Source organism: Calidris pugnax, unplaced genomic scaffold, assembly GCF_001431845.1.
Source record: "Calidris pugnax isolate Ruff unplaced genomic scaffold, ASM143184v1 scaffold498, whole genome shotgun sequence".
NCBI classification, from domain to species: Eukaryota; Metazoa; Chordata; class Aves; order Charadriiformes; family Scolopacidae; genus Calidris; species Calidris pugnax.
The window spans coordinates 187,569-198,980 of NW_015091244.1; the positions used below are offsets into that span (position 1 = coordinate 187,569).

The 11,412-nt window shown below is 55.3% G+C and overlaps 1 protein-coding gene across 1 annotated transcript in view; it reads right to left on the reverse strand.

The window, feature by feature from the left end:
* Positions 1-10,843, reverse strand: part of LOC106898685 (protein Wiz-like) — a 58,538-nt gene extending 47,695 nt beyond the window's left edge. Inside the window, exons 1-2 of the mRNA XM_014960095.1 lie at positions 8,327-10,843; positions 7,738-8,103 (exon numbers count right to left, since the gene is read on the reverse strand). Of these exons, the coding sequence (XP_014815581.1) occupies positions 7,738-8,103; positions 8,327-10,766 (2,806 nt within the window). The 5' untranslated portion in view covers positions 10,767-10,843. The remainder of the gene's footprint in view (positions 1-7,737; positions 8,104-8,326) is intronic.
* Positions 10,844-11,412: the final 569 nt, after the last annotated feature.

Consider the following 11,412-nt stretch of genomic DNA (forward strand, 5'->3'; position numbering starts at 1 on the left):
GTGCACAGGAACCCCAGTAGGTAGGGGGTGGTGGCTCCTCCAACCTTCTCCTCTTGCTGTTTGGCAGCACAACCCTCCGGTGGGCTGTAATTCGGTAAGAATCACTTTACTGAGAGGATAGTTGGGCACTGGAAGAACCTGCCCAGGGAGGTGGTGGAGTCACCATCCTTGGAGGGATTTAAGAAACGTGGAGAAGTGGCACTTCAGGGCATGCTCAAGTGGCCAAGATGGTTGGATTGTGTTTTTTTGGGGGGGAAGGGGGGGTTGGACTTGGTGATCTCAGAGGTCCTTTCCAACCATGAAAGGATCTCCATCCATCCAACCATGACGATTTCTCTGTGATTCTGTGAAATTGGAGCCAAGTAGTTGGAAAAACATCCAGAGAAGGCAACAAGGCGGGGGGGGGGAACGGGAACTGCACCCAAACTTCCTCTCTTCTTTCTCTTACCCGGGGCGTTGGGGAATAAAACCTCTTCTTGGCTTAAAGGAGGTGGAAAAAAAAGCAACACCTTTTGGTGGGGGACAAGGAATCACTGTGGTGGGCGCAGGAGCTCATGGAAATTTAAGGGGGAAGAGGAGAAATACAAGAAAGAGATGCTTTTCCCTTCTCCACTGGGATGAGGTGGTCTCCACGAGGTTGGTTTTGACCCTTGAAGGGGTTGCAGGACCCACCTTGGGGCATCCCAACTCGGGGCTCACCCCCCCCCGCCGCCAAACATCCCCTTCTCCGGCAGCTACAAACCGGGGTGTCCCAAAAAAACCATCAGGAAAGGGAAAAGGGAGAGGGACAAGTTCTGCCCTCGTTCGCCAGGACCGAAATAGGTTATTTGAGAACCCCCCAGGGATCCTCACGCCGCGATTCCTGCCCTGGAAGACCCGGCCGAGAGATTTCACGCCGTCTCCTGCGGCCGCGGTGAAAATAAGAGCTTAAATCCAGGCTAAAAAAAAACCAAAACCAACAACCTGACGTTCCGGCCTCCCTGCCCTCGGAAATCCTCGGGGAGCAGGAGAAGAGACAATATCGAGGGCAACCATCCCCTGTTCTCCTCCTGCAGGGGAAGGAGGGAAGGGAAAAAAAAGCCACTTTTTCAATAACCTGGAACTCCTGAAAAGGAATTAAAGAGGGTGGAAAGTAGGTCAGGCTGCGGGTGAGGAGGCGAGGAGGGGGAAAAAATCAGAAAAAACAGCACAAAAGGAGAGCGTGACCCCAGAATCGTAACAGTGAGGAAGGTCTTGGGGGCACAGGAACCCCGGGAGGGAGGTGATGGCACCTCCAACCTTCTCCAAACTCAACGGGACGCGGCCCTGAGCAACCTGACCCGGCTTTGAAGTTGGCCCTCGCTGGCAACCGGGGTCAGAAAAACCTCCAGAAAGTTTTTCTAACCTCTGTTCCTCCGGGATGATGGGATACGCGTGGAGAGAAAAGAGGAGAAAAGGCCATGACCACAAAAGCGTCTCGGTTCCTTCATGGAGAACGACCACGATTAAAGGTCAAGGATGGAAATCGGAGCCGCTGCCGAGGTCTTTGCTCTCGAGGCAAAGCGTGGAGGAAGAAAAGAGGCTCAAAGAAGCCGTAAAATCTGCAATAAACCTCCTCTTCCAGCCCCGGTGGTGCTGGTGGAAGAGCTTCCCCCTTCCCATCTCCTCTGGCCTCTCTCTCCAGCTCAGGTTGTGGTTGTCCCCATCCCAGGGACCGTGAAGTCACAGATTGCTTCTGGCCCTGGCTCAGGCCATGAGGAAAGAGTTTTTCATGGAGAATGTGGTCAAGAACTGTGAACGAGGTCCCCAGGGTTGGGGTCATGGCTCCTAAACCTGTTGGTGCTCCGGAGCGAAGCCCTACAAAGAGGGATCTGGGGGCTTCAGGCGATGGGAAGCTCAACGGGAGTCAACCACGTGGCCTCATGGCCAAAAGGGCCACCCGTATCCTGGCACTGTCCAAAGATGTGGTTGCCCCACGTCGTGGTGTGGCCTCACCTCGAGTCCTGTGGGCAGTTTGGGGCTCTAAGAAGGACATAAGAACATTAGAATGTGTCCAAAAGGAGGGCAAAAGAGGTGGGGAAAAGAGTAGAGGAGCTGCTGAATGCACCAGGGTTGGTCAACCTGGAGGAGACTGAGGAGGGACCTCATGGGTGGCTACAACTTCCTCATGATGGGGGAAAAGAAATGGAGGTGCCAATCTCTACTCTTGGGGGTCTGGTGTGTGAGGGAAGAGCCTAAAGCCGCGTCAGGGCAAGTTGAGATCGGCCACGAGGAAAGAGTTCTTCATGGAGAAGGTGGTTAAGAACTGGAACGAGGTCCCCAGGGTTGGGGGAATGGCTCCCAAACCTGTTGGTGCTCAAGTAGAGTTTGGAGAACACTCTCAGACACAAGGTTCAACTCCCAAGGCAGGAGTTAGGCTTGACGATCCCTGTGGGTCCCTTCCAACCCAGGAGAGCCCCAGAACGTTACGCTCTAGAGAGGGAAAGATGCTCTTCAGCCAACGCAGGATCTTGGGCGCAGAAGGGACAAACCCCACTTCTGAGTCTTCACCTGGGGGCTCAATGCAAGCAAGAGCCAGATGGAGGAGGTGGAAAACCATCCACCTGAGCTCGTGTCCTTCAATAGAACCCTCTCCTCCTCCTCAAAACCCATTGGACGCACTCCAGAAGGTAAAACCCTGCGTGGGACGGAAGGTCAACCACCAAACACGCGTTTGCTCCTCATCCTACATGTGGTGAAACATCACAGGGGGACAGATGGAGAGGAGAAACCCAGGTCTAACAGAAGACCTCATGGCTTGGGAGACTGGGGGGTGTTAAATCTGGGGGGAAAAAACAGGGAGAAAAAGGGAGGATGATGGTTCCAGGCCCAAAAAAGCAGTTTGGGGGCAGAGCAAGGTGAGGTGGGCGACGAGGGAGGAGAACCTGGAGCCGTTGTGGAGAGGAGGCAGTTGCCCAACACTTCCCAACGCCTGCCAAGAAGGGCGACGTGTTCTCCGAGGCAGCTGCCAAGAGGTTTGGAGCCAAAAGAGTCATCAACATCCTCGATAACGAGCCAAGAAGGGCTCTTAACGAGGCGGCTGCAGCCGCGGGACACACCTTCCCCCGTCACAACATTTGGGAAAAGCCACCACTGAGCATGGGGACCTCCCCGGAGAAGCCACCAACTCTACCAGGAGCCGGCGGTTTGGAGGAAAAGAGGAAAAAAAACCCCCATTTTTCAGACTTTTGAGCTGTTCAAACCCGAAGTAGAGAGAATGTTGTAACCTCCCAGTACGTCCCAGTCCATCCTGGGATGGGCAAGAGCAGAGAGAACCCTCCTGCTCCCCACGGCGGGACGGGTCCTCACCTGGGGGCTCAACGCAAGCAAGAGCCAGATGGAGGAGGTGGAAAACCATCCACCTGAGCTCATGTCCTTCAATAGAACCTTCTCCTCCTCCTCCTCAAAACCCGTTGGATGCGCTCCAGAAGGTAAAACCCTGCGTGGGACGGAAGGTCAACCACCAAACACGCGTCCTTCCCCCATCACAACATGTGGGAAAAGCCACCACTGAGCATGGGGACCTCCCCGGAGAAGCCACCAACTCCACCAGGAGCCAGCGGTTTGGAGGAAAAGAGGAAAAAAAACCCCATTTTTCAGACTTTTGAGCTGTTCAAACCCGAAGTAGAGAGAATGTTGTAACCTCCCAGTATGTCCCAGTCCATCCTGGGATGGGCAAGAGCAGAGAGAACCCTCCTGCTCCCCACGGCGGGACGGGTCCTCACCTGGGGGCTCAACGCAAGCAAGAGCCAGATGGAGGAGGTGGAAAACTATCCACCTGAGCTTGTGTCCTTCAATAGAACCCTCTCCTCTTCCTCAAACCCATTGGACGCACTCCAGAAGGTAAAACCCTGTGTGGGACAGAAGGTCAACCACCAAACATGCATTTGCTCCTCATCCTACACGTGGTGAAACATCACACGGGAACAGATGGAGAGGAGAAACCCAGGTCTAACAGAAGACCTCATGGCTTGGGAGACTGGGGGATGTTAAATCTGGGGGGAAAAAACAGGGAGAAAAAGGGAGGATGATGGTTCCAGGCCCAAAAAAGCAGTTTGGGGGCAGAGCAAGGTGAGGTGGGCGACGAGGGAGGAGAACCTGGAGCCGTTGTGGAGAGGAGGCAGTTGCCCAACACTTCCCAACGCCTGCCAAGAAGGGCGACGTGTTCTCCGAGGCAGCTGCCAAGAGGTTTGGAGCCAAAAGAGTCATCAACATCCTCGATAACGAGCCAAGAAGGGCTCTTAACGAGGCGGCTGCAGCCGCGGGACACACCTTCCCCCGTCACAACATTTGGGAAAAGCCACCACTGAGCATGGGGACCTCCCCGGAGAAGCCACCAACTCCACCAGGAGCCGGCAGTTTGGAGGAAAAGAGGAAAAAAACCCCCATTTTTCAGACTTTTGAGCTGTTCAAACCCGAAGTAGAGAGAATGTTGTAACCTCCCAGTATGTCCCAGTCCATCCTGGGATGGGCAAGAGCAGAGAGAACCCTCCTGCTCCCCACGGCGGGACGGGTCCTCACCTGGGGGCTCAACGCAAGCAAGAGCCAGATGGAGGAGGTGGAAAACCATCCACCTGAGCTCATGTCCTTCAATAGAACCTTCTCCTCCTCCTCCTCAAAACCCGTTGGATGCACTCCAGAAGGTAAAACCCTGCGTGGGACGGAAGGTCAACCACCAAACACGCGTCCTTCCCCCATCACAACATGTGGGAAAAGCCACCACTGAGCATGGGGACCTCCCCGGAGAAGCCACCAACTCCACCAGGAGCCAGCGGTTTGGAGGAAAAGAGGAAAAAAAACCCCATTTTTCAGACTTTTGAGCTGTTCAAACCCGAAGTAGAGAGAATGTTGTAACCTCCCAGTATGTCCCAGTCCATCCTGGGATGGGCAAGAGCAGAGAGAACCCTCCTGCTCCCCACGGCGGGACGGGTCCTCACCTGGGGGCTCAACGCAAGCAAGAGCCAGATGGAGGAGGTGGAAAACCATCCACCTGAGCTCGTGTCCTTCAAAAGAACCATCTCCTCCTCCTCCTCAAAACCCGTTGGATGCACTCCAGAAGGTAAAACCCTGCGTGGGACGGAAGGTCAACCAACAAACGCGCGTCCTTCCCCCATCACAACATGTGGGAAAAGCCACCACTGAGCATGGGGACCTCCCCGGAGAAGCCACCAACTCCACCAGGAGCCGGCAGTTTGGAGGAAAAGAGGAAAAAAACCCCCATTTTTCAGACTTTTGAGCTGTTCAAACCCGAAGTAGAGAGAATGTTGTAACCTCCCAGTACGTCCCAGTCCATCCTGGGATGGGCAAGAGCAGAGAGAACCCTCCTGCTCCCCACGGCGGGACGTGTCCAACGTCGAGCGTGGCATTTTAAGGAGGTTTCAGACATATCAAGGAGGGGACTCACCACCCAGGGTCTGAAATCGGGACCAAAAAGGGGAGATTGAAAGATCTGGGTCTCCAGAAGAGCACAAAACGTCGGGTTTTTTGCTTATTTGGGGGTAAAATGAACAGCTGTGGATGTGGATATTAAAGACTTCAGAGGTTTTCCGATGGCGGTGGCTCCATCGGAGCCGGGGTCGGTTTCGGCGCCGGGAAGAGGGAACCTCCCAGAAATCCCCCCTTTTACCAGCTCAAAAAAAAAACCATCCTGTTTTTGCCCCACGCGCTCCCATCCAAACAACCGGGTGCAAGTTCTCGCCGCAGACCCAAACACCAACTTCCTCCCTTTGACTTAAAAAGGTTTTGGTTGGGTTTTTTTTAAACTTTTTTTGACTTTTTTTCAGTTTTGTTTTTAAACAAGCAGCCACGAGACCGAGTGTTAAACCCAGAGCCCTTTTTCCAGACTCTGCTCTTCCTTTCTCCTCCATTATCGCGGCTCCGGGAAGGGGAAGCTTTGCCCCACCGAGGACTGAGGAGGTGATTTAATTACGAGCCCGAGGAGGTGATTTAATTACGAGCCCGAGGAGGGAAAGCACCGGCCGGACTCATCGAATCAACCTCCTCCTGGCACCTGGAGGCCCAAAAACCCTCTCCTCCGCCTTCGTTTCCTGCTGCTGCCTCGTTAGAAACCACAAACCGCAGCCGGGGCGGAAACGGCTCATGAAAATTCACCCCCCTCAAAAAAAAGAGGATGTCTCCATCAGCGGAGGTGCCACCACACAAGATGCCACCACAGAGATGCCACCACACAAGATGCAAGAGAAGCCCCAGGTGGTGGTTTTTCCCGACGCACGAGCAAGTTTTTAGTCTTTGGGAGAAACGTCGCCAAGATTTTGGTTGGAAACACAAGGATTTTTTGGAGGCAGGAGAAACCTGGGAGCTGTTTGGGATGGGCTGATGATCCCCTGTGAAGAATTTGGAGCTTCACTGATGGATGGGGATCAGCTCAGACCCAAATCCATTTGGGAAGGACCCCTTAAGTCCCCTTCCTCCCCATCGTACCGTAACACCCATGGAAAATAAGCAGCCGAGGGATGAACCCAGATCCCCAGCCCAGAGGTTGCATCCTGCCTTGGGCACGGACCACGCTCTTCTCCTGTTCCTCCAGCCACGCTCAGCCCCGGGATCTACCAAGTTTTAGGGGTTTCCTCAATGGAAACCTCGTTCCTAAACACAACACTTTTCAAATGACAAAGCCCAAACGTCCAAAGTGGGGGTTCCTGGTGGGATGAGACCCCTCCATCCACCCCTCATGAGACCACGCTGACCGGCTCCTTCACCTCCCACCATCCTCATCCCTCTGCCCCAAAGAAACATCAGATCTCACGGGACACGGAGCATCAACGATGGAGACGGACAAACCAACACCAGGTGATGCCCATTAAACCCTTCCCTGGAAATACCCACCCTCCAGCATGACAGGACGTGATGGTTTGGGGTTATCTAAAGGGTTTCTGGCTCCCATAGGATTTTGGGGGTTATCAGAAGGGTTTTTGGCTCCTATGGGATGTTTGGGGGACACTTACTGTCTCTGTAGGACTGGAGGGGACTCATCTCATCTCAACATCCTTCCTAACAACCACACTTTTCGAATGACAAAGCCCAGACGTCCAAAGAGGGGGTTCCTGCTGGGATGAGACCCCTCCGTCCACCCCTCATGAGACCACACTGATCAGCTCCTTCATCTCCCACCATCCTCATCCCTCTGCCCCAAAGAAACATCAAATCTCACGTGATATGGAGCGTCAACGATGGAGACAGACAAACCAACACCAGGTGATGCCCATTAAACCCTTCCCTGGAAACACCCACCCTCCGGCACGGCAGGACGCGATGATTTGGGGTTATCTAAAGGGTTTCTGGCTCCCATAGGATTTTGGGGGTTATCAGAAGGGTTTCTGGCTCCTATGGGGCTTTCAGGGGACACTTACTGTCTCTGTAGGACTGGAGGGGACTCAACTCATCTCAACCTCCTTCCTAACAACCACGCTTTTTGAACGACAAAGCCCAAACGTCCAAAGAGGGGGTTCCTGGTGGGATGAGACCCCTCCGTCCACCCCTCACGAGACCACACTGACCGGCTCCTTCATCTCCCACCATCTCCATCCATCAGATCTCACGGGACACGGAGCATCAACGATGGAGACGGACAAACCAACACCAGGTGATGCCCATTAAACCCTTCCCTGAAAATACCCACCCTCCAGCACGGCAGGACGCGACGATTTGGGGTTATCTAAAGGGTTTCTGGCTGCCATGGGATTTTTGGGGTACACTTACTGTCTCTGTAGGACTGGAGGGACTCTTCTCCCCAGGACGGAGGGAACGGGGACAGAGGAGAGCGTGTGATGCTGCACTCGGACACGGGGGTCATGCTCTTGCGTGGCACGAAGCCGTGGGGTTCCCTCTCTCGGCTCGGGGAGGAGGGTTCCGCTCCCATGGCCGCCTGCAGCATCGGGTGCTCCGAAGAGTTGGCCAAGAGCTCCTTCAGGATGTTGATGGGGGAGATGGTGAGCTCCCAGTTAGTGATCCCAAAGTCCCTCAGGTGGGCTCTGGCGTGGCTGGAGAGACCCGCTCGCGTGTCGAAACCGGCCCCGCAGAACTCGCAGCGCATCAGGCTGAAAGTGCTGGGGTCAAAGTTCGCAACTGCGGAAAGAAGGGCAGAAAATGAGTGAAAAAAACCCCCTAAATCGGGGCTCCCAGGAAGGGAAACGGGGAGGGGGGCATTTATTGCACCCAAGAGGCCTTGGCCACCACGGTTGAGGTTGCCCACAGTCCCATACGTACCCAGTTCTCGGTGAGGAGGAGAAAGACCCCTCCCCACTGATAAAACCCAGAAAATAGAAAGCACGGTGAATTGAATACATACTACCTTTTTTCTTCTTCTTTTGGAAGGAAAATTTTTGCTCAATAGCTTTCACTTCTTCCGCCGAGATGAAATGACGGACGTTGTAGCTCACCCCCACCCTGTTGAGGTGGCCCCGCACGTGGTTCGCCAGCCCGATGCCGTTGTGAAACCTGTCGGGGCAGTAGGGACATTTCCTCTCCTCGTTCTTCAACATGGGCGAGTCGGAGTCCAGGAGGTCATCCAGCTCCAGAGGACCCTCCAGAGGAGCGTCCAACAGGAGCACGTCCAAGGGAATGGGCTCTTCCATCAGGAATTCCTGGGAAGGGAGGGTGTTTTTCCTCTTCAATGGCTTCCCCCGAGGTCGCTTGGTCGCCTTGGGGTGCGGGTTGACCTCCTCCAGGAGGACGATGGGGACCATCATCCGCAACTGGTGCTGCTGTTCCTCCGAAGCGATGGAAGAGTCGGTGGCTTTCAAGGTGTCTCTGAAGGTCCTCTTGAGGTCTAAGGCAGCTTGAGGGATGGCCACGGGTTTGAGGCCCCTGCTCTCGCCCAAATCCATCTCGGCGCTCACCGAGATCTCCTCTTCCAGGCTCCCGGCGTCGTTGGCCAACGTCCACTTGTGCCTGAGCTCCTCCAGCCCCATGGGGTGGCTCCGGAGCCCGTCGCCTTCTCCTTCAAGGTGCTGAGACGCCGCTTTTTTTTTCAGGTGCTGCAGAGCCAACTGGGAATAAGCTTTCGCGGCGGGGAAAGCGGAGAGACCCAGGTTTTTATGGGGGGTGGCGTAGGGAGCCCCTTTCCTGGCATGAAACCCCGAGGTCTGGTAGTCCTTTTTACTAGCCCCGTTGCTCTTCTCGAGTCTGGGGTGACTTAGGGCAAAACCGTGGAGGGCTTCGTAATGCGACGTGCTTTCTTGGGGATGGGGAGGAGGGAAAAGCCGCTCTGTTTTGCCAAAATAATCCGTCTCGGCCAACCGGCCCGACCTGGCCGGGCTGTAGGCATCTCTGCTGGTTCCTGGTTGATTGGGATCCTCCTCGTAGACCTCGGCGTCCCAGGAGAGGTGGGAATGGGCGTATTTCATGTGCTCCTTGAGGATGTTCTCGTTGGGGGCCGGGAAGCTGCAGAGCACGCAGGTGCTGAGCCCTTTGCCCCCGGCGTGAGGCGGGACCTGCATCTGCAGGGCCACGTGTTCGTTGGGTTTGAAGGGTTTGTAGATGCCCTGCAGGGGGCTGTCCCGCATCTCCCCGCCGCCCCCACTTCCAAAGAGGTTGACGTTCTTCGCCCCTTGGTCCTTCCTCTCCTTGACGTGCATCTTGGCGTGTTGGACGAAGATCTTGGAGGAGTTTGTGCCAAAGACACACTTGGGGCACTGCAGCCGGGCTTCCCGGCCTTCGTCGGGAAACTCGTTCAGCTTCTGGATCTCTTCGATGATTTTCTCCCTGGATTCTTGGTGGAGCCTCTTGTGCTGCTCCAAAGAGGTGGGGTCTCCAAAGGCCCACCCGCACTCGTTGCAGCAGAACTGACATTGTCCTCCCAAAGCATCTCCGTCTTGGTCCCTCCCTGGTCCCCGGTTGTGCTGGAGCATGTGATCCATCAGATGTTCCTTCTTCTTGAAGTAGATGCTGCACTCGATGCAGGTGTAGACCGTAGGATCCTCCTCTGGACCCAGCTCCTCCTTCCCTTGCTCCTCCAACAAGACGCTGCAGACGTAGGGCCTCATCTCGATGTCATAGGAGCTGCAGGGAGCGGGTTCCAGGGACATCAACGGGATCCTCTCCACCGAGTCTTCGGCATTTACCGTCCAGGACTGTTTGCCGACGGCCAGATCGGCTCCAAGCTGAAGACCCGGCTTTTGGATCGTCCACTCGGTCGCGTTGAGGGGGTTGATCTCCCCCACGTCCGTGTCGACCATCAGCCCCTTCCTGTGGGACGAGGAGCTCTCCAAGGATTTGGACTTGCCCAGGACAGGGTTTAGCGTTTTCCTGAAGACCGTCGGAGTCAGCGGAGGAGGCACTTCACGGCCCCGAAAGGGCAAGTTGGTTGCTACATCTGTCGGCTTGTTGACGTCTTTGTAGTGAGGACTCGGGCTCTTGGTGGGTCTAGAAACCCAGTCGAGCCTCTGGATTCCCCTCTTGCTTTTCTCTAAGTGCTCTTTGCCGAGGCCCTCGAGTTGCTTTGGTTCGGTTTTGAGATATTTCTCTTCCCCACCGCCAACCGCCGCCCCGGCGCGAGGGCTGGGCGTCTCCGCCGTCCCCTTGTCACCCTCCAGCTCCTCGGAGTCGCTCTCCAGTTGCTCGGGATCCACCTCCAGGGTGTTGACTGCCTGGGGGGGCTCGGCGGCGAAGGCCGACTCCTTCGGCTCCTTGGAGCCCGAGAGTCTCTCTAAAGGGCTTTCTTCTCGCCCCTCGCCCGCTCTCGTCCCCAGCTCCGAGGTGTCCCAGCTGAGGCTGCTGGACACCGTCATGTTTCGTAGGTCCAGGGAGCTCCTGGCCTCCGGTCGGTACAAAGAAGCCTTCTTGAACTCCAAATGTTCTTCGTTTGTGGAGCTGAAAGTAAGGGAGGTTTTTTTGAGAGTTAATAAGGGGTTTGGACCAAGGTTTCCATTTACAAGAGGGATGACCCAGAACCAGCCCACGTCTACGTGGTGTCACGGGCTGGGGATGTCGTGGTGACTCCCATATCGCCCCAAATATTCAAAATTTGGGACAAAACCCCCACCCTCTCTTGGCCGTGGCCACCTAGAAACATTTCTGCATCTTCTCCTAAGCTTTCTCCAAGCAGTGATGGCTCTTCCACGTTCACGCCAAGTACAACAAGAGCGTTGGGTTCCCACCACCACATCACCTTGGCCCAGAACTCATCTTCTCCTTGCTCCACCCCACTTTTTGCTCCCCCTCTTTCTCCTCCAAACTCCTGGGGATTCTTGGACCCCTTCTTGCCTCCTTTTTACTCAACTCAAAGGGACTTGGACCACACCAAAGGTCTCTGGGACCAAAGGATGGTTTCTCTCCATGATTAAATGGAAGTCCTGGGGTGATCCCTCCTCACAGCAGCATTGAGAAGCCTTTCTTCTCTGTGCAGAGACCCCAAACCACAGCAGATCAAGGTGG